The 24603-nt window shown below is 36.7% G+C and overlaps 1 protein-coding gene across 1 annotated transcript in view; it reads right to left on the reverse strand.

The window, feature by feature from the left end:
• Positions 1-5021: 5021 nt before the first annotated feature.
• LOC127651626 (stromal interaction molecule 2-like) overlaps positions 5022-24603 on the reverse strand; it is a 53378-nt gene continuing 33796 nt past the window's right edge. The window contains exons 3-12 of the mRNA XM_052137562.1: positions 24013-24124; positions 20326-20437; positions 19447-19562; positions 18937-19114; positions 17119-17296; positions 16629-16790; positions 11881-11981; positions 11526-11764; positions 10651-10831; positions 5022-9369 (exon numbers count right to left, since the gene is read on the reverse strand). Coding sequence (XP_051993522.1) covers positions 8835-9369; positions 10651-10831; positions 11526-11764; positions 11881-11981; positions 16629-16790; positions 17119-17296; positions 18937-19114; positions 19447-19562; positions 20326-20437; positions 24013-24124 — 1914 coding nt within the window. The 3' untranslated portion in view covers positions 5022-8834. The remainder of the gene's footprint in view (positions 9370-10650; positions 10832-11525; positions 11765-11880; positions 11982-16628; positions 16791-17118; positions 17297-18936; positions 19115-19446; positions 19563-20325; positions 20438-24012; positions 24125-24603) is intronic.

The raw sequence follows: 24603 nt of genomic DNA on the forward strand, positions 1-24603 counted from the left end.
TTCAAAATACAAATGTTCATCGGAGTCCCGCTCTTCTTCTGAGGAAAATTTTAACTCTTCCAAAATATCCTGGAGCTTTCTCGTGTGTATCGTTGCAAACACGCAGAAAAATAAATGAAATGTGTTTAAATCAAACCTCACAGTCTCCTGTGTATCGTTACAAACACGCAGAAAAGTTGAGTTGTGTTGTGTTTACATTAAACCTCACAGCCGGGGGCGTGTATATTTGCATTGATCGTCTCAGCACATTAGCGTATGAATGGCGTGCTCTGCTGGTGGGTGGGATCACATTACAGATAATTAGATAGCCTTGTAAAAACTGTACATCGCTTAGTTTCAAACAGATTACATTGCTGGAGAATATTTGTTTTAAATTCGAATTGTTTTATTTAAAAGTAGACATTTTAAGCTTTCTTTAAACATATGTTTCATGTTTTTGTGATAAATATTCGCAGAGTTTCAGAAATATGCTCATGAACACAGAGACTGCTGAAAGCTCACCCTTTTTAATTGCTTTATTTTACAAAAGCACAAGATTTTGTTGTTATTGTGAGTGTTCACAAATAAAAGTAGACCCTTTATAGTCTCTAATGATGTCTTACACTTATCTTTATACCCAAAAATGACAGAGTATTTTAAGTTGTTTCTGCTGTAATGCCGAAAATAACCCCAGAGGGTTAATGCAATTATTATATGGTTCTCTGGAATTCTTCATTCTAATTTGTCAATGGTGCCATCTAATAGTCTGATATTTCTCTGTAACAACCACATGTCAGAGTTAAGCTACTTATGTCGGTTGTGTTCTTGTTGTCTTTGTGGCTGAGCTCTGACACCCACGTTTAGTGTTTTGTCTAGTCTATGTGAGAATGCATGGCTTGCCATTTTGCCGTTGTCATGCATTCTCTTGTCTTGTTGGTTATTGGTACGAGTGCATTGCTCTTATATCATTCTTGTGGCATGCACTCGTGTCAGTTGTTTCGTGTTTGTCTCTCACAACATTGTGCTCCCGCCTTTTTTTGTTGCCTTTGTCTCTGGCGATATGTGCTTGTGTTATTCTGGTGTTGTGTCTGTGAGAGCCTGTGGCTTTGTTTAGTTTCTGTATTGCCACATGTCTCTCAGTCTTATGTCACACCCTGCCTCCTTGTCTGCTCTTTATTAGTTTATTGGTTTGATTTCCGGAGGTGGATATTATCATTTCAGCTCTTTCTTTCTTCTCACATAATTACGTAATTTAAATGCAAATAAATATCAAATGTCCATGTATTTATTTGGTTAATAGCAGTGTAATTAGCAGGATAATGTACAATCTGCCAGCTGTTTTGCATCGGTCAGGGTTTATATTGCGATAACAACAGGCTGACTGTATATTATCCCTTACATAATGAAGTGCAACTTACCATAAAATCATGCAAAGTCAGATAAGCAAAATAAATAGGCTTATAAATTTTTAAAAGAGAGAGGAAAATGCTTCTCATGTCATTTGTTGTTGATGTCAAAGGCTGTGCATCTGATAAACCTCTACATAGTTAGACAAACTTGACGGGAAACTCATCTGTAATTTGATAGAAGTTAGCCAAATTAGGCAGATTTAGGCATGCCCCAGTCCTGGAAAACCATGAACACTATGCAGAAAATAAAAATAAATTAAATCGTAATTGCTACTTTTTCTTTGTTAAAATACATTCTCCAGCTTAATATGCAGAGATAACTACTGTATAAGTAAGCCATTCAAAAGTCAATTTTCTGTAATAATCTGTAAACACTGTGTCTCTGTGGTGCTATAAAAATCCTTAGTTTGAATGGCACGTCCAACTATTGACTTAACCAATGGCATCAGTTAGGGGCGGAATTTTAATAATTGCATAATGTTGGGCCTATGCAGTTCATAGTAATATTATTAAATTTCAGTGTTTGATAAGTGCATTTTTTCTACTTTTGTACGATAAACAATTTGCATGCTACCTTTCCACTTCATGACCAATGTAAAACAAAATCAGTGTAGAATGAGTTGAACGAGACCTAAAACATGATGCTGGTGAAAAGGACTGGTGATCATCTATGCTGGTCTTTTCAGCAAAGTGGCTCTCAAGAGAAGTGAAGCAATTTCCTGCTGGTTGCTTGAGGCATGCAGACAGCATATACACTTCTGGTCAAAAGTTTTGAAACACTTACTCATTCTTTATTATTATTAATTTTATTTGTTTTACATTATATAATAATAGGAAATTCATCAAAACTATACAATGACATAAATGGAACTATGTGAATTATGTTGTGATTAAACAAAATACAAAATAAATCAAAACTGTGTTATATTTTAGCATCTTCAAATTAGTCAACCTTTGCCTAGAATTTGCAGACATGTACTCTTGACATTTTCTTGAGGTATCACCCTGGGATGCTTTTTAAACAGTATTGAAGGAGTTCACATCTATGTTGGGCACTTATTGGCTGCTTTTCTTAATTATTTGGTCCAAGTCATCAATTTCAATAACTTTTTTTTTATATATAACATTTTAGTTTTATAATTAAATAAATTAATATGGTGGCACAATTATATTTTTGTCTACAAAACTAATTTCAAACATTTAAGCATATGCCTTCAGATCAAAATATTTGTAAGATCATGAGAAACATTTCAGTCATGTTTCAAAACTTTTGACTGGTAGTGTACGTGCACTAAGAATGTAACTAACACACCCCCAGGTTGTTATACCAATTGTGCAACATCCAAATAAGCATAGGCTCGCAGTGACATATCACTTACATAAATATTCCCCTACACCTCAGAAAAGCAGGACGGCGTAAAAGAAGTATGGGGGGAAAAAGTGTGCTGAGCACACTGGGGACAGAACAAGCAAATGTGCGAGAAACTGACAGAATGAGTAAGACAATTCACAAAGTGATGAACACGTTTTTGAAGGCTGCATAAGCACTATATTTGTGTGCATCTCCAGACAGAGTATGCCTCCCTCTGACGTCTATGCTACATTAGCCTCTGTTTCTCTCAAGAGGAAGGAATATGAGCCACTGTTACACTTGAAAACTACTGCCCTCACCTTTCACTTGTCCTCTTCTTTCACAAAGAAGTGTCATAAGGTGTCGGTGAAAATCTGCTGCAGATCATATTCACACATTCAAGGGACACCGAGAGGAATTTGGCCCTTCTTAGGAACAACAAGGACCATTTATTGTTATGATCTTGCTTTACCTTACACATATACAGACATGCACAGTCTTTTTCTTGCAATGTCTTACTGCTGACGTTGCAGGTGTGCACAATTCCACTAATAATGATAATGACGATGATTGTGATGATGTGCTTATGCTGATTGCATATGCAATGAATTGAACTATTAAACACAATCTATACGTTTTTTCACAAGCTTTTTGGTTTTTTGTGTACTTTTGCAAGATACCAAATGGGGTCATTTGGGTTACAGAACTGAAAGTGAAATAACATACACTGACACATACACATAGGACGTGTTAAACCTGCAATGCCTTCAATGAATGCTAAGAAAGTTGTGAGGTTGAGCTGGGAGTTGTACTGTGGGCTTTTACTCTATTCTTCACACTTCAGTGTTACATGACTGCCATCTAGTGCAAAGACGGTTATTGCTTTGAGCAGGATCATTTAAAGGAGAATTTAGCATTTGTGTGTGCCATACAGAAGAAAAAAAAGAAAAGAAAAAAAGTTTTATAAGGTTGAGTTGTGTTTTGTTTTAGCATTTCTCCTTCTTGCACTGTATCTCTCTTAGTTTCTCTCCCTCTCTGAATAACACATTCATCTTATGAATCTCCTTGGCGTATCTCAGTGTGGAATTGATGAAACATCAACACAATTCTCTTCACTTTCACTGTATATTGATAAAGCAATCAAGCATGTTTCTCCTTCAGTCACCAGTGCCCACTTATAAGATAAATGGAGTGTCACACAAACACATTTTTTGCTTTTTTTTCTATTGCACTAATGTATATACTTCAACCAGCCAGACAGAAAGAGACAGTGAGAGAGACTAAAAAAACAGGACAAATATTCTTCAAATAGCTGGTTTTTAATACAGCTTCCACTGTTTTATAATTCATGTTGCTCTAACTTTTTTTCCAACAAAGTGAATGTCTGACTTTCACATAGGAGAGCTAAATTCTGTTTAAAAAAAAAAAAAAAAACTGCTTTGAATAGAATAGCTGAAGTTATTCCAAGACACGACCTGGAGAACAGAAACTCAGAGCTGACTATAAAGTTCTGGCGTTCATAGAATTTCTTGTTATATAGTTATTATCTAAATATTTGATATTACATTTATATAAGTGTAAACAAGAAGTTAATATCATGTAACTTGCATTTTACAAAATATGGGAAGTAATTTTGTCTCCTCAAATGAGTTTAAATCAAAGCCAATGCAGGATCAACTTTTGCACATCTCTGATGATGACTGACAGCCTGGCTAGGGCCACACAGGGAGATAGTTTAACAGACACAAACCTATTGAAATGAATGGGAGAAATTGGAAAAGGAAGTCCCTCCTTACAGGTGAAAAGTTGATGGGAGATGTACTTTTATGCAACTTGTTTACATTGAAAATAGCTGTCCAGCCTGCATGTGAGCATTTCAAAGATGGCCGCTGAGTGGACTGACTTGCCTTGAAAGAGACTTTGGCCACATCCACACATCAACTAAAGTTTTCTGTTGAAAACACATAAATAAATGAATGCCTCTCATCCACACTAGAATGACTTTATCATCCACTTAAAATAAAGCGTTTTGATAACGCTTTCCATTACCGCACACTTAGAAAATTTAAAACTAATGTGGATGTGGCCTTGAACGCCACACAAATAAAACACAGACACACTGAATAATACAAACATTGAAGCCTCCCAGTGCTGTTATACTAAATATCAGAACTCTTAAAACTCCACTCCAATTAGGTTAGACTGGATGAGAACTAATTCACAGATGCAGTTTTTCCACAGTTGGCCTTTGAAGTGATTGCACAGATACGATTTTTGCCACATTTCTTTTTATTGATTTGTTCTACTGTATACAAATATTCACACACAAAAAATAACTCAACTCAAACATCTCACAATCAGTCACTGTGTATATACACACACACATAATGTGCATGTAATGTTTGTCTCTTTTATCCTTCATCAGTGTGGCAGCGTGTACAATGCTAAGTGAGTGAGTTCTGAGACAACCAAATTTAGGCACCGATGTTTCGCTGTCCTATCGGCATATAAAGGTCTTGCACTTTAAAAAAGTTGGAATAATTTTTTGCCAAAATAGAATCCGTTTAGTGCCCCATTGTGGATGATTCCCATTAGTGTCGAGATATAATGATCACAGTGATGGCAACGCCCTTGAAACAGGGCACTCAGACCAGGAGAGAGGGATTTTGGGGAAAAGTCATATACAGTATATTTCTCCTCAGAAAAACTTATTTCCTCAGTTACCCAATAGAAATCACATATCTACAATTGAATAACTTCTAATAAACATATTCATGATGAAAAAAACTAAAATAAAAATATATTTCAGAGAATACATGTGGTAAGAAGCGTTTCAATTGCTTTAAAACGTATCTTTACAAATATTCTCCTTGATCTAACTATCATAACTTATTCTTATGCCACCAAAAGCAGCTCTTTCCAGGTAAGGAAAGCAGTAGTGCAACAACCTTTAGCAGGATAATTCAGTAGCGCTTTCCACGCAGCAGTTAGTCATGACGCCTCAACACCTGGCCATGTCTTCAAAACATATCTACACCCCAAGAAAAAAAGATGTATGCTTTTTAATTACATAACACAATTTCATCAAATTGCATGTTGTGATGCTTTAACAAATTACTATTATTATACTATATAATATTACTACAAATATTTGATACAAGGATTACTCATTTGATGGAATTTTGTTATGAAACTGAAATGTGTAAATCTTGAAAAATAAAATTTCTTTTTTTATGTATAGGTCAGCTGTGAACCTTCCATATTGCCAAAACAATATGTTGGCATTAATCTTTAAATGTTTGCCTACATTTTAACCACTAGTTATATATTATATATACATACACACACTGGCGGCCAAATGTTTGGAATAATGTAGAGATTTTGCTGTTTTGGAAGGAAATTAGTACTTTAATTCACCAAAGTGGCATTCAACTGATCATAAAGTATAGTCAGAACATTACTGATGTAAAAAAAAAACAGCACCATCGCTATTTGAAAATAGTCATTTTGATCAAATCTAGACAGGCCCCATTGTTTTGCGGAATGAAGGCTATACAATGCTTGAAATTACCAAAAAAACTTATATTTCATACAAAGATGTACACTTCAGTCTTCAAAGACAAAGGACAACTAGCTCTAACAATGACAGAAAGAGATGTGGAAGACCAGATGTACAACTAAACAAAAGTACATCAGAGTCTCTAGTTTGTGAAATAGACCCCTCACATGTCCTCAGCTGACAGCTTCATTGAATTCTACCCGCTCAACACCAGTTTCATGTACAACAGTAAAGACAAGACTCAGGGGTGCAGACCTTATGGGAAGAATTGCAAAGAAAAAGCCACTTTTGAAACAAAAAAAAACAAAAAGAAAAGGTTAGAGTGGGCAAAGAAACAGATATTGGACAACCGACAATTGGAAAAGTGTGTTATGGATCTTAACCCCATTGAGCTTTTGTCGGATCAGCTAGAATGACAGCTACATCTATAGCAAGTGTTACAGGAAGTGTGGGGTGAAATGTCACCTGAGTATCTGGACAAACTGACAGCTAGAATGCCAAGGATCTGCAAAGCTGTGATTGCTTGCACATGGAGGATTTTTTGATGAGAACTACTTTGAAGTAGTTTAAGAAGTTCTGAATTTTTTTTTTTTTTTTCGAATTGTAATAGTAATTTTTCACGTTATTATTGTCCTGACTATCCATTGTGATCAGGTGAATGAAACTTTGGTGAATAAAAGTACCAATTTCTTTCCATAAGAGCAAAATCTTTACATTATTCCAAACTTTTGGTATGTGTATGTATATCTATCTAATATAAAAGTATAATGATTATTGAAATATAGGGTTAATGAAAGTACTTAGTACTTAAGGCATTGTCTAGTAGTAAATCTTTATTTGTCTACAAAATAAAAAAAATTATGGCATAATTTACTCAACCTCATGTTGTTCAAAACAATATGACTTCTTCATTGGAACACAAAAGGAAATATTATGCAGAATATTAGCCTCATTGACTTTCAGTGCATTTTTTCCCCAAACAATGAAAGTAAATGGTGACTGAAGCTAACATTCTGCCCAACATGTCCTTTTGTGGTTAGATAACTGACTTGAGATAATAATTTTACAATGTAGGTGTTCTGTCATGCTGCTTTATGTTAAGTGTTACCATTATATATAGAATATTTGTCAAGAACAGGTGTTCTGTGACAGTCAACAGAAAGTGACATCAAGCTGAAAGCTCAGATTTAACCCTGGGCCTTTTAAAGGAAGGGATTTTAATGGTTTTCAAACCATAGGGAGACCTCAATGTGGATTTCTGATTATTCACATATTAAATACTACACTTGTAATGATATCAAAAGGTAGAGATATCTAAAAAAACAACAAAACAAAAAAACAGCTGCCGTTTAAACTATTGTGACATCATTGTTATTGTTACAAGTTAGGACAAATTTCCAGGAAGCCAATTTTTTATTTGGAATTTGGAGATTTGGATAGCATTGTGCTATTTATTATTACCTGGTTTACTATAGTGGAGCCTGGGGCAAGTTGTCACACAGAGAAGTTGTCACTATTAAAATTAGTTTGTTTAAAACACCAAGTTTAAAATAAATTTCAATTAAAACTATTCAGTGTGTGTGTGTGTGTGTGTGTGTGTGTGTGTGTGATTTCTATCCTCCAAACTAACATTCCACTATCATAATATTATTGCTATAGCTGTTGGGTAAAAAAAAAAAAAAAAAAACACACTGTCATACATCCAGGCAAGGGTAAACTACATAATAAATGTAGATTTGAAGATTGAACTGTATTCTCAGGACAAAGGTATTTTTCATAAATGTTGGGTTGGGGCAAGTTGTCACATGTTTAAATGTAATAACTGTATACAATTTATTAAATTATTATTTGTTGGATAAAACGATGGTTTAATGTTTTTGTATGTTACCTTTTTCAGTTTTGTTGTTTCATGATATGTTTTGTGTCTCATAATTGTTTTGTGGCTTAAATTTAGCTGAAAAGCCTTTTTTCATTGTGACAACTTAACCCATAAAAAGTGACACCATGCACTGCATCAGGGGGTCACAAAAGGTCAGCGTTCATATTCAGTGAACTGTATCTTTTTTCCTTGGAAACAACTGTACAAATGTTCAAAAGCTTTTTTGTAGCCAAGACATTAAGGAACATGCCAATCCAGAAATTATCTTTAAAAAAATACCCTGAAAAATATTCACTGGAGTAAAAACTGTGACAACTAGCCCCGATCTCCCCTACTTCCTGATGACAACATAAAGGTGCACTTTATGAAAACAGAGAATTCACCCAAATAAAGACAGCAAATTGGTCATGACTCATGTTCTGCAAAAACCTGACATAACATTGGCCTTTAAAGGCATATGTGTGATGGTTAAAAAAATCATCATAATAAGCTTTCCAATCCAGGATTGTACCTAGATGGAGCTACATTCCATTTAAATGAAGAATTACAAATTTGAGAAACTAAAAAATGTTTGGCTTCTGGTTGACAGCATCACCCTCTTTTTTTATTTGTTTTGTTTTAAGGCTTCTTCCCCCCCATTTCATCCTCTACTGTTCCTCACAGCTTTTTGCTTTTCTTAAACAAGCTCTTGATCTTGGAGCGTTTTTTCTCCCCATTATCGCAGGAGTCCTGGGAGGAGGTGGATTGGAGTTGCTTGGGATCCTTGATAGCTTTGCCTTCTATGTTGAGTGAGCTAATCGAGGGATACTGCCCCTCTGGTGGCGTCCCAACAGCTGGCAGCTGCCCCAAGCTGTATGACTTTTCCAGGATGCCATTGTAGGCCACAGCTTTGGTGCCAGGGTGAAAGGTCAAACTCTGAGACTCTGGGAGGACGGCGGAGTGAGTGAGGTCTGGAGATCCCTTGTGAACTGAGTCAAGAGGAGATGAAGGGGAGGATGTGGAAGATGGCAAGCTCTCCAGAGCGACAGCCTGGGCCTCTTGCGTGAAGAGAAAAAGTTCCTCATGAGAGATTTTGCGTGGCGGGGTGTCCGTGCCTGTAACGCCGATGCTTTGAGCACAGGAAGTAGAGAACTGCTTTCTGCCCAAAGATGAACTGAGAGAGTCCGAGTCTGAGCAAGTGTCCTGAGTTTCCCTGTATAACAGGAACACAAACATGAATTTAACACAATCATACCAATACAAAATGGTAACACTGTACAATAACGTACTTATTCATTAACATTAGTTAATGCATTAGGTATAATTATTTTTTTTATTGTTAGTTCATAATGCTTCTATATACAACTTTTCATTTTATTTAAAAATGTAATTAGTATTAGGGCTGCAACAAATTATTCTTTTGATAATCAATTAATCTAACGATTATTGCAACGATTAATCATTAGCTCTTAACCGAATATCCGGCATGTGCCCCGACTTAAAAGGTTGTATTAAACGTGCTTACTAACAATAAACATATGTACTAAGAAGCTACTGCATAAATACAAGCAGTAGCTTCCCAACTACATTACAATTACAGAATACTGTATTTTAACTCAATAGTGTCGAGTTGAATTGATGTGGTTACCCTTTCCATCCACCTGCCTGCACACAAAAGGTGACATCATCAAAATGACAAGTCAAATTGTAAATTTATTTTCCCCCTTCAAATACAACATATAATTAGCAATGTAATTAGGAAGCTAATGCATGTATTTAAGCTGTGAACTAGAGAGTTAATTCAAACTAAGGTACATATGGACAAGGTATGTAGATACACATGAAGTCCACTTAAGTACAGTCTTGATACACTTTATTTTACGTAGCTTATACCTGTGTAATTTTCTGTAATTTCAATGTAATAAAGAAGCTAATGCATGTATTTTAGCGGTGAACTAGTGGGTTATTTAAGATGGATAAAGTATGTAGATACGCATGAATTGCACTCAAGTACAATCTTGATACACTTTATTTTATGTTACATACATGTAATGCTACAAAACGTACACATTTGCCATGTGTAACTGCAGACCTTAGTAGCCTAATATATTTAAGTACTTCTTGTTACATTGTGTGGTACTAAGTACTTTCTTACCTAATTACAGTGTACCAAGTTTGTAACACGTATGTAACAGACTCGGCTTGTTACATATGTGTAACAGTAGCTGCCTATTACATGTGTGTAATTACAATCTGTAAGTACAGGCTGTACCATAACTTAGTTACATGTTAATTACATTTTGGTACATGTAATTACAACGTTTATTACTAAGTAATTAACTAAGTAATTACTCTGTATCAAGGACTACGTAAAATAAAGTGTTACCACCATGGGTAATTACGTTACAGAGACGTGATTTGTTGCGTAATCTTTTTAACATGTTGCCATTTATATAATTAACCATACGGAATATAGAAGCTGTAGATGTCCTACCCCTTCCTTTCCACATTGAAGATGACGTGTTCATCGTCTCCTTCATGTCTGTAGGCCAAGGAGGCAGAGGCCATGGATAAAAGGTCAGGGTCAGCTGAGAGGGACGAGGGTTGAGACAAAAGACTTCTGCGAGAACGACAAACACTGCTGTTGCGGGTCAGAGGAGGTCGAATCATTGTAGCTATAAAGAAACAGGAGATAATTAAGTACAATCTCACCCAAAAAAACTTGTGTCTTTTTAACCAAGACAGTTCATTAATGCTGCCTTCTTTGGAATTATCCTACTTCCCCTTGTTAAGTCATAAGTATGCGTATTTCACATTCAAGTGCTTTGTTGTCAGAGAGAATATGAAACATTGAGGACGGCAGATTCACTCTTGCATATGCCGTTATGCATGTTCAGATAGCTGTTATAGAGTCCGTATGAATTTTGGTCAAACACATGCTGTTTTCTCGGTGTATAAAATGCAATATGCATCAAATGGTTCCTGATATAAATAAATGTACAAGACCTAAAAAGCAAATGCTAACAAAGTAGCTGCATTTAGAAAAATAAACATTAGTAACAGTCACTATAGAAACTGTACTCTCCTCTGCTATGTTGAAAGCTTATGGCTCCTTTCAATTACGAACCTAGGGTATCAACATTATTTTTAAAGTTTCCCAGTTGTAATTACTATTTGAGGGGGCGTTCATGCGCTAATTCTGAGTAGGAAACTTGTACTTAGGATAATAGCATATTAAGGCAACATAAGAATGTACAGTATGAATGTACAAGAGTGTACCAGTGTGCAATAAAAAGTCCAATGTTTAAATATTAAAGAGAAAATGTCCTTGCTTTTCTCCCAATGTTGGCGTCACAGAGTGGAACTTACAGGTGAACTGTGGAATGATAGGTGGCATATCCTCGTCAAGATCGTCCACTCCTCCAGCAATAGGATAAGGTGGCACAGACATCCGCGGCATGACCACCCAGCTATGGTCTGCATACAGCGAGGCAGTGAGGTTGGGCAGCCCAGAGTTATTAACCACTGGAAAGCCACACAGCTTCTCTATCTGCTGCCAGCGGTGAAGACGTTCCCGCAAACATGCTGTGACCTCTGACAGTGATTTTCTAAACAAAAACACAGATAAGCATTCATGTAATACAGGTACCCATTATCATCTTCTTTTATTTGGGGTGTGCATGTGCAGGTGGTTGGTGAATGCTTGTGTAATGCGTGTGCTTACTTAGCCTCAAGTATTTTGTGGTCTACTTCATCCAAAGATGAGCTGTGAGCAACATGGAAGGTGCCAAACACAGAGTTCCTCTTCTTTTTGATCTTTTCTGCCTGAAAACCAAACAACGTACACAAATCAATAATGAAAATACAATATTACAAGGAGATACACTAAATAAGTGGGATCTACACATTTGTGGAATGAACGGAGCACTTTCTCATCCCTCCCACTGCAGTTATTGCTAATTGCTTTTGCATAAAGGCTTGATGACTCATTCCAGATGCAAATAACAAAAGGCAAAACAAACTATGTAGTTAAAAAGTAATTTACCCGCATCATTAGAAATCTAAATTAGAGGGGGAAAATTTCATTGTAATTTTGTTAGTCACAGAGAGAGAAAATGAAAGGGGTGTTTGTTTGTAAACGGGGTGAATGGAGTGTTTATTTTAAACTGAAAAAGTGTTAAAATCTGAATTAACGTAAAATGAAAGTGTTTAACCCCTTCTCTGGTTAGCGCTTGTTTTAACTTACAGACATCATTAAGTGCATAATGATTGATATTTAAATGTAAATGTTTTATAAAACACTAGGAACCAATTCCAATTCTGGCAGTCTCATGTAGCCACAGTTTTTACAAACATCATATAGTCCATTGCAGTTTATTCTGGCCGAGAAAAACCCACTTAGACAGGAAGAGACCATCTGACCATTGCAGTATAGGGACAAGTTTATCTGAATTAAATTATACTACAATAATTGACCCATGTGACAAAAAAAGTACAATTAATGCCAGAGTAATATAACACAAAGAATAGTAATATATAGTAAATTTTAGGCTTGGAATCTATGCCTTTTTCATGCATCGGTAATCAGAAAATTTTCCAGCTGATTATCGATCTATATGTGCATTTTTTCCAGATATAAATAGTTACTCATTGCACAATGGTTTTTGTCTCTTTATAAAAACTGTATTTCTTAACACAACTTTGGTAATGTGAGAGCAGCAGGTAACTTAAAGGGGGTCGCACAACAGCCGCATCTGGCAGTAGACATGGTGTGTTCTAAAATTAGAAACATTAGAAAAATGTCCATGAAGGTACACATACCGGCTGGGCCAAGCAAAAAAACCGGAGGCTGCTTAGTTTTCCAATAAATTTGAATTAAATCATTATCAAAAGGGATTATTTACTCTAGCCATCACTGAATAATACAGTTGATGTCAGAAGTTTACATACAACTTAGCCAAATACATTTAAACTCAGTTTTTCATCCTGACAGTTAATCGTAGAAAGCATTGCCTGTCTTAAGTCAGTTAGGATTACTACTTTATTTTAAGAATGTGATAGGTCAGGACAATTGTAGAGAGAATGATTTATCTCAGATTTCTTTCTTTCATCACATTCCCAGTGGATAAGAAGTTTTCATGCACTTTGTTAGTATTTGGTAGTATTGCATTTAAATTGTTTAACTTGGGTCAAATGTTTTGGGTAGCCTTCCACAAGCTTCTCATATTAAGTTGCTGGAATTTTGGCCCGTTCCTCCAGACAGAACTGGTGTAACGGAGTCAGATTTAAAGGCCTCCTTGCTCGCTCACGCATTTTCAGATCTGCCCACAGATTTTCTATCAGATTGAGGTCAGGGCTTTGTGATAGTAAATCCAATACCTTGACTTTGTTGTCCTTAAGCCAATTTGACACAACTTTGGAGGTATGCTTGTGGTCATTGCCCATTTGCAACAAGCTTTAACTTCATGGCTGATGTCTTGAGATGTTGCTTCAATATATTCACATAATTTCCTTCCTCATGATGCCATCTATTTTGTGAAGTGCATCAGTCCCTCCTGCAGTTAAACACCCCACAACATGATGCTGCCACCCCCATGGTGCCAGTCCCTCCTGCAGCAAAGTACCCCCACAACATGATGCTGCCACCCCCACGCTTCACCGTTGGGATGGTGTTCTTCAGCTTGCAAGCCTCAACCTTTTTCTTACAAACATAACGATGGTCATTATTGCCATTTTGTTTCATCAGACCAGAGGACATTTCTCCAAAAAGTAAGATCTTTGTCCTCATGTGAACTTCCAAACTGTGGTTTGGCTTTTTATGATGGTTTTGGTGGAATGGTAAACAGTCTGCACTTATATAGTGCTTTTTTAACCTTAGTGTTTTTCAAAGCACTTTACACTGACTCATTCACCCACATACTAGCCTGCCATTGGGAGCAACTTGGGGTTCAGTGTCTTGCCCAAGGACACTTCGTCATGTGGAGTCATGTGGGCCGGGAATCGAACCGCCAACCCTACAATTAGTGGCCAACCCGCTCTACCACCTGAGCCACAGCCGCCCCAATGTCGATATAGGACTCATCTTCACAAGGTCTTTTGCTGTTGTTCTGGGATTGATTGCACTTTAAACACCAAACTACGTTCATCTCTAGGAGACAGGATGTGTCTCCTTCCTGAGCGGTATGATGGCTTTTGTACATTATTGTTTGTACAGATGAACATGGTACCGTCAGGCATTTCGAAATTGCTACAAAGGATGAACCAGACTTGTGACGGTCCACATTTTTTTCAGATTTCTTTTGATTTTCAAATGATGTCTAGCAAGGAAGCACTGAGTTTGAAGGAAGGCCTTAAAATACATCCACAGGTACACCTCCTATAAGAAGCTAATTGGGTAAATGTCTAAAGGCTTGACATTATTTTCTGAAATGTTCCAAGCTGCTTAAAGGGGACCTATTATGCAAAATTCACTTTTACATGGTGTTTGTACATATATGTGAGTTGGCTGTGTGTGTACACAACCACCCTACAATGTTAAAAGTCCACCCACTCTTCTTTCTTATATTTCTATTAATCAAAAACAGTGTGTCAAAATGAATGGTTTTCGTTTCTGCTCTAAAGTGACGTCACGTTAGAGCAAGCCTTGTCCACAACTGGTGACGGACTCCACCCTATTATCATAGATCCTCAACTGAGTGATCTACACACAGTCCGACATTTTTTTCTGCTGGAGCAGATACAGTGAGAAGAATAATGTCTCAGCTTTGTTAGTGTTCTGTTGTTGGCTGTAAAAGTGAACATAATGTACTTCCAGCATCAGAGCCACTGAAGACGCAGTGGACAAGTTTTGTTTTTGAAGGAAATGTGCCCCAAAATAAACAAAAATGTTTTTATGTTTGTGCAAATCATTTTACACCGGACTGTTTTGTGAATGTGTCAATATAAAGCAGGATTTTCCAAAAATTTGATTCTCAAGCATGGATCAGTACCAACTGTTCGCGTTTCAGCTTTATATCCTGAAGATGTAAGTATTGCTCTTTATATTTTGTGAATGTTTGCTAATCGCCTTTCCGAATGTGCTTTATAGGTGATTCCACGGCTAATGCAGCTAAAGTTACCATTGTCTCTGATTGTATTCACGGAGACCAGATATACATATATATATATATATATATAAATATATATATATATATATATAATATATATATATATATATATATATATATATATATATATATATATATGGCTGAACTCCAGTATTAAAGCTGTCAGTCATATTGGTTCTGATTTAATGTTGCTGTAGTAACCGAAGCACGATCTGTAAAGGCACTGCCTTCTTCCGGAAAGGGGGCGGGGAGCAACAGCTCACTTGGAGTTAAAGAGACACACACGAAAACAGTGTGTTTTTGATTCCACCCAAAAAGAGGCATTTATAACATGGAATAATAAATTATCCGTGGGGTATTTTGAGCTGAAACTTCACAGACACATTCTGGGGACACCTGAGACTTATATTACATCTTGTAAAAAGGGGCATAATAGGTATTCTTTAATGGCACAGTTAACTTGGTGTATGTACACTTCTGACCCACTGGAATTGAGATATAGTCAATTAAAAGTGAAGCAATCTGTCTGTAAACTCAAGTAATTTGTTGGAAAAATTACTCATGTCATGCACACAAATTAGGTGTCCTATATGATTGGCAAAACTATAGTTTGCTGATATTAAATCTGTGGAGTGGTTACATTTTTTTTTAATGATTTCACCCTAAGTGTATGTAAACTTCTGATTTCAACTGTATATTGCATATTTCATACAGCCTACACAATGTATTTTCAGTTACAAGTATGTCTTTATGTGGTTTGACAACTTGAATGAAACCTAATCAAGGCTACATACAAAGAAATTGCATTGCCTGCAAACTCATCAACGTCAATTTGTTCATTCTTGAAGTGCAAAAGACTTTGTAACTTTTGTGCATATGGTGACTAGATTAAAAAGTTTAGACTGCACCAGCCTGTACCATATTGATGTGTCCTGTGTGTGATGCCTGTGCCTTGTCATACCAGAGACCGGCATCTCCCACTTTTGGTCTCCCAAAGCTATTACTCAAGACTACATTAAACGGAAGGCCAACTGACAGTGACTTGGAAAGCAAACAAACTAGGCTTCCAATTTAAATGTCGGCAAATATAGAAAAATCGATGCCTCAAAAACATATTGAGAGAATAACATGCCGATCAATAAGCAATATTTTGTGGCATTCCTAATACATGTACATTTAATCATTTATAAGCAAAAATTTACAAAAAGTCTGTTAGATTTATCCACTAAATTAAGATGGAAATGTGTCATCAGTCTGTGAAAAGGGTCCATTGCCATCATTTAAAAAAGGCAACTTCCAATAGAAAAATCTGTTGTGAGGTAAATCAGGTATTTCCTTTTAGAAAGTGACAACTTAAACAGCTCACCTCATCCTTTGCGACCGAGAGCTGCAGCTCGGCATGCTGTTTTTTGATGTTGTAGTACTGTACTTCCACTTCATGTGTGAGCTGTAGCCACGTCTGCAGAGCTTCAGGCACCAACCATTCAGACTGCATCTCCTTCTCTGCTCTCTTCAGAGCCATTCGCACCTGGAAAGACCCAATATCAGATTATGATATTTTTTAGCTTTACATGTCAGATATGTGGGATGACTAACTAAAACAACTACTTGAGGAACGTTGCTGCCATCTAGTGGCTTATGTGCTAAAAATAAGAAGATGACATTGTAAGGAAAGGCTAAAGACAACCATTGGTACTGAACACTGCTGGTGATTGCTGGACATTAGTACAAATATTAGCACATTGAAAAGCTATGAATTAATACCTATTACTTGTAATTTGATTAATTCATTAACATATTACTGGGTTAACTAGCCCTTTAAGACCAACTCATGTGTAGTGTGATTAGGTTTCTACCTGCACTAGCTCCTCCTCTGCATATTTGAGTCTGCTGAGTTCACATTCAGCCCCCTGTCGCAGCTCTCGCAGTCTGCTGGCTTCTTTCTTAGCTCCGTTGATCTCATTGCGCATCTTCTGCTCAAGGTTCTGCTTCTCCACCACCACTGTCCGGTTCTCCTCCTGAGCCTTTTCCAACCTGATAAGAACAGAGAGTATTAAATCAGACTTCAAGTCACTTCTGAAATCTGGTGTGTCCTGTATCCAAACTCAAAACCTTAAAGAGCCAATAAAAGCAGTGGTAAATTAAAGGTACTTACATAAAAGCTTAAAGGGATTGTTCACCCAGAAATGTTAATTCTGACATAATTTACTCACCCTCGTCATTTCAAACCTGCATGACTTCCGTCGAACACATAAAGAGATGTTAGGCAGAATGACAGCCTCAGTCACCATTCACACTGAGAATCTTTCATCCATTCAATAAACGTTGTATAGTGAAATGGTGACTGAGACTGTCAGTTTGTGTTACATCTCCATTTGGGTTCCATTGCAGAAAGACAGACAACTTCAGGGTCAGTAAAAGCATTTTCATTACTGGCTTGTTCAGCTTTTCCCAACCACTAGCACGATGCACACTAGTGTGGACAGAAAGCATGGAAGTTCTTGAAAAGGAAAACGATCAACGATGATTATGTGGGACAGAGCAATAATGGTGTGCCGTGGAATTTGTTTAATTGTAAAAAGTGTGCCGTGTCAGAAAAAAAGGTAGGGAAACACTGGGCTAGTTTATCCATCTCATTGGGTGAACTTTCCCTTTAAACACCCCATGAAATGGCTTGACGAGTGCAGTTTTCTTTCCTTTGTTGACATATTTCCTATTGAAACAGGTAATTGGGATAGGACATATTGAAGGACTCAATCTTTTTTTAAATAACCAAAAGACTTAAACTTACATAATAGCCATGAATCATGATTTGCTGTTGCTAGTTGGAGGCATGCAGGTGGCATTTATAACTTTGGCGATCATTTTAATTGACAATTATTTGGATACACCCATTAGTGTATCAATATGTTTTATCAGAAAATAAATACTACAAAATTTAAATGAGTATTACTGCTAGAAGTAAATTTTGTACACATTTAAGCCCAAAGTACATTTCGGTCAGAAGCGAACACTAGGGGTCTGTGTAAAGGACGCGCAACGCATATTTCATCATCAGCAGAGTGCTCGAGCACTGAAAGCATGCTGTCTGTTTATCTAACCGAGCATACTCTGAATGTGCAGTTTGCGCATGGAATTATTTGCACTAATTGGCAGCACTCACATTTGAGCCGCTGCAGTCACAAAGAAGCAATAGAAGATGTAATTGCCAATAAACATCAGAGGACGAAGGTGGAAACAACAACAGTGGATGTGAATATTAAAAATGCATGTGTGAGAAGGTCAGGAGTCTGAAGGAATACAAGGAAGACATCTTTATATGTCTAAACTCCTGAAGAGAAGTAGTCCAGTATCTCATAGCATTTATAGCGTACATGCGCCAACAGCCTGTGTATGCGCACACCGTCAAATTAAGCATACATTAAAAGGATAGCGTTCAAATGTACACGTCGGAACCAAAGTATACGTTGGGCTTTAAGACTACGCCTCCATGTAGATGGCCTCAAAGTTAACACACATGGATTAAGCCACATAACTCTAAAACTCCATAAAACTTACTTTCATGGAAATGGTGATATGATTAGCCTGAATATTCCATATATTTATTCAAACATGCAAAGTCTTTCTTTCACTGTCTGCTATTTGCTCTCTCTCTCACACACACACACACTCACTGGCTCTGTATCTCTGTCAGGCTCAGTTCAGCATGCTGCAGACTCTCCAGGTCTTTCATCATCTGAGAGATGTGAATTTTAGATGATTTGTTCTGTATGTATGCAAACCAGCAGCCCCCAACGCCAATGATGATGGAAATCATCAAAATAAAGTCCTTCACCCAGTTATGGTGTGGACCTAGAGGAAGAAGAGAGAACAAGAGGGAATGTTATGATACCTCCTCTTACAAAAATCTAGAGTTCATAGCAAATTTGCTGAAATCTTGATGCAAATTCTCCACTGATTATTTTGCTGCAGGTTCACCACTACCAGCGAAGAGCTGCAAACTTCTGGCAAACATCTGCAGCGAATCACAAGCTCATTTGCATGTGAAAATAACAAGTGGCAAATTTGCAGCAAGTTTGTCAGAAGCGAGCGACCCTTAAATGTTTTACCAAAAATGTCGCTTCATTTAAAAAATTGAATCAGCATAAAACACTGAACATACAAGCTTACGTGGAAACACTTACGTAATGGAGGCCCAAAAAGGACTGCATCTAATGCTTTTAGATTTAATTTCTGTTTATGTCGTTGGTCTAATATCTTTAGCTGCATTGACATAAATGACGGTTCATTGGCTGCTATTCTGTAACAAAAAGAAAAAACACAGGAGGACAGAGGGTGAGTCATGGTCATTCAAACTCAGTCTGTTTCCAATTAAATGCCTAAAAAGATTGACTTTGAATGTCAGAGTCAAGTGTAGCTCAATAAAAGTACGTCTGGAATTTTGTCTGGGGTAAATGTCTGAGAAAATGCCAGGATGAAAAACACATCCTTATTAAATATGCACTGGTATACATTGGTTTAGGGGAAGAGCATGTATTTATGTATCTATCTGTGCATATGAATGGCAACTTCAAGCTGAAAGGACTGATTTTAAGCAGCAAGTACTAGATGACTGAAATATCACATGTGCTGCCACACACATACTGGGCATAGCTGCAGGTGAAAGGTGATCTGGAGCTGTGACATCATTTCATGAGTCATGGAGAAGTGGCAATGAGAGGAAACTGAACACTCTAAACCTTTCTTCAACCCCCACACTCACACATGCACGTCTCCACAGGCTGTGCACCCACACCTCATAACCACTAGGGGGAAGCAATGTTGCTAAAAAGTAATGTGTGATGAAATTTCACGAATGACCAGGCCTGTAACCTTTCTGCATGCATTTTGCTTTATTGGTGTAATAGCATTTAATAACAGTCTTATTAAATGTTCAATAAATAATTCACAAACTTGTATTTTTTTTTACTTCAAATAAAAAGGTATGACTTTTATTTTCTACTATTTTCAATTAATTTCATATCACAATTTGCTGCTTTCACATAATAAGTGTGTGTGGTTACCGAGGTAGCGTATTGCCTTCTACTTTAAAATCTCTGAAGTTTCTTTCGTACTGAGGAAGCTCTACTGAATCTTTTAGCCACTGGACTGCATCCTCCATTGTCCAGTTATGCACTAAGAAAGAGAGAGACAGAGACACAGAGGAGGTACATGAACAAAACTTGTTGGTTCTTTATATTTGAGCTGTACCTTTATAAACGTGCCTATAAAACGACCTACACAAAAGGGAAAAAAGCATTGTATGGCTATTGAGCTTTAAGAACATGTTCAGATGGACGTGAATTTTTTTTTAATTCACATTGAAAAAGATACACACATCAGCTTTATGTTTATTTTCAATGTCTTTGGTCAGTGTAATAAGTGAAAACATATGTGAAAAATGTATTTATACAGTGACCCCAAAAAGCTGAACACTTAAAGGGATAGATAGTTCACCAAAAAAATGAAAATTCTCTCATCGTTTACAAACCTTCATACCATCCCAGATGTGTATGATTTTCTTCTGCAGAACACATATTATGAATTTTAGAAGAATATTTCAGCTCTTTAAGTCCATACAACTGCAAGTGAATGGGTGCCAAAATATTTAAGCTCCAAAAACCATCAAAAAGTCATCATAAATGTAATCCACACAACTCTTAAATGTTTAAATCCATATCTTCAGAAGTGATATGATAGGAATACATGAGAAACAGATACATTTTGAAGTCCTTTTTTTGCTAGAAATTCTTCTCCCTGCCCAGTAGAGGGTGATATGCATGAAAAATGTGAATATGAAAACACACAAAGAAGAATATCAAAATGAAAGTTAAAATTGTGATTGACTGAGCAGGAAGAATGTATAGTAAAAAAGGACTTAAATATTGAACTCTTTCTCACCCACACCTATCATTTAGCTTCTGAAGATATTATAGATTTAACCACTTGAGTCTGGATGGATTACTTTTATGCTGACTTATGTGATTTCTGGAGCTTCGAAATGTTGGTTCCCATTCACTTGCCTTGTATAAACCAAAAGAGCTGAGAAATTCTTCTATAAATCTTCATTTGAGTTCAATTAAATTATAAGAGAATTAAAATTTTTGGGTGAACCATCACTTTAACCCACACTTATAGATGTATAAATGTTATTGCATTAGATACTCTAGCAAAATATCAAATCAAGTGACCTTTATTCTAAAGAAACATAGCACAAGTACACTTTTCAAGCAAAATAAAGAAAATTATTAAACAATAGTTATCGGCTTATTGTTCAAAATGAAGACAAAAAAAGTTTTGGACACCTTGTGGTTGTCAAACTTAGAGGAACATATCCACAATAATAATAACAATAACATATTTTCATTTCTATAGCATGTTTCACAAACTCAAGTTTGCTTCATAATGCAAATGAATACAGCAAAATATATTGCTTGTATAAACAGTTAAATTAACAAGTCAATTTTTAAAAATTAGGTAAAACCTAGTACAGTCATAAAAACGCATTTGTGCATGGAACTACTTTCTTACGTGACAGATCAGAATCTGCCGTTGCTGGTTCAAAACAAATGATGCGAACAAGCCTTCATTAGTAATTCAAAAATGTCACTTCAGAAATAGAATCATGGCTTGTGCTGTTTCTAACAAGTCATTGGATAAACAAGGATAGACGGATGGATGTGTGTGTCTGTGAGAGAGAGAGCGAGAGAGAGAGAGAGAGAGAGAGAGCGCGTGTGCGATCATCTGTTGCCACACCAAAGCAGAGGTGCCGTTAGCTTTCTGATGGTCAGCTTTCTCTGTGGAAAATAGACGTCCAAGCGGGAATATTCCTCCCTATTTCGCAGTAGCCATCATTCATTATAGAAACAGCGATGTTCTCCGCCATTTTAAACAGTATGTATCCAATGTGGAAACTCTGATAAAAGGTAAGCACCTTGAGTTCTGTAATAAATCAGTTGTGTCTCTCAGCTGTGGTGAGCCTTAATCCTGAAGTTATCCGTTTAAAGCTATTTCCTAGCTTTTGTAATGTACTAGAAATATGAGCGATTACGGAGCGCTGTTCTATGTAAACAATGACTAACGGATTCACTTTACGTCACCAACTGGCTCATATTACACACAAAAATTATCTTTTGCCACCACCTGCTGGCTAATTAAAAACAAAAAAGACAGAAACTCCTAACAGATCGGCATTGCTCTTACACTTTATTTTAGAACAGCATGAACACAAGCGGAGTGATACACACACACAGTGAAGCGAAAAAAGTGCTGATGGTGTCAGACCATCAGTGCTCATGGAACGTTTCTCGTCCAATCAGATTCGAGGACCGGAACTAACTGTGGTATATATACACATATATATTTAAACGAGTTACAAAGAAGTATAAAAACAAATAAATGTGTGTCTAAATAATGACTAAATAGTGACTTAAGTGTCCAAATAATTTTTGAGGCTATTTTATTTTCACAACTCATATACAAACATGATTTTACCTATACATAATTAATATTTACATTGCATTCATAATGTTAGCCAGAGGGGAACTGGCCCCCACAGTGAGTCTGGTTTCTCCCAAGGTTATTTTTCTCCATTAATCTACATCTTATGGAGTTTTGTGTTCCTTGCCACAGTCGCCTACAGCTTGCTCACTGGGGTTATTAATACAATTATCATTTAATTATTTTTAAACACTATTAAAAATCGTATTTTATCTAAATTACACAATGATGATAAATCGACTTTATAGACATTACAGTTTTATCGTCTGTTAATGCTGATATTCTGTAAAGCTGCTTTGAAACGATGTGTGTTGTGAAAGGCGCTATACAAATAAAATTGACTTGACTTGACTTGACAAACACATGAAAAAAACAGGGTGACCTTGCACAGGTATTGTACAGGGAACTACAGTATGCAGGTGCCCACTCATGGTGAATGAAACGATTACTTTTATTAGTTATAGCCAATCCATTTCAAAACAATATTTAATGACTCTGCTATAATGTTCCTTACTCAAACTGATATTAAACCAGATCCAAACAACAGCATGCACACTACTTAATAGTAATCTACACAATGGGGTGCTCCAGTGTCTTCTCAGGTTACTCAGAGATACTCACAGTGCATGATGCTGTGAGATGTCATCACTTCATTTCAATGGGTAACACACTGTCTTTGTTTAGAGTCCTGTGTGCAAGTTTGGCTACTTCAGTGACAACACTATTCATACAATCTATGACATCATCCACTGTTTAGGACTACCCCACTAGTGTATGCTAGCAGCTTGTTTTTCACAAGTGCCTAAAACTTTTGCACACTACTGTACATTTCTCACTGGCCATGAAACTGCATTTTCCATTTGATTTCCCTTGTCCGTATAACAATGGGCTTCTTAAGCTCTTTTCCCTTGCATATGTGTGGCAAACAGCACAGGTCATTGTGTAACTGGCAGAATTATTCAAGATGAGTCACTCTCTTCACAAAAATGTGAAGACACAAGTGCTTGTTTTCCTCATGTTTCCATTTTGGTGCCTTACTGTGAGGAATATTACACATATGTCACCACATGGAGTTATATTAACATTTCTACTGATGTAAATGTTGTTAGAAGACACACGCTTCCGATGCGTGTTCATTGGTACATAAGAGAAGCTTGTTCACAGTCGCACACATGCTCGTGTGTTGTTTTTAGCATTTTTTAGTACTTTACCTTCTGATTTCTTCCAGCCCTTCCACAGCTCCTCCACTGTGATGTGCTGGTCCTCTCTGTGAAGATTGCTGTGTTTATTGGTCTGGTGCTGCTTCATGTCCTCTATAATAAACTGCAGATGAACACCAAGACAACATTAGCGCACACACCACAGGAACATGACTTCTAATGAATTCGGCTCATGTCATATCATGGCATTCAGAAACAAACAGAGGTTTTAATAGATTCAAAAATGTCCTTTTAATACCATGCACATATTTATATATAAAGCAGAAGGGAAACCTCTTATCAAATTTGCATATTAGAGCTACTGCATCACATGACATGTATTTATTAAGCAGATGCTTACATCCAAATGCAAGGTAGGGTTTTATTGCACAGTAAAATATTAGAAGAATATTACAAGCATTCTAGATAAGAATGAAGCTTGGCTCACTGTGGTAAAGTCTGTATAAACAGTATATCTATCTGTGATTCTTCCGATTTGTATGCAGTACATAAATAATGGAGCAAACCGGTTTTGTAAAAATGGCCCTTGTGTTCAACAGTCTTATCCAACTAATGAGGGATAAGGCATTTTAGAAGGCGTGT

Source organism: Xyrauchen texanus, chromosome 1 (assembly GCF_025860055.1).
Source record: "Xyrauchen texanus isolate HMW12.3.18 chromosome 1, RBS_HiC_50CHRs, whole genome shotgun sequence".
NCBI lineage: Eukaryota > Metazoa > Chordata > Actinopteri > Cypriniformes > Catostomidae > Xyrauchen > Xyrauchen texanus.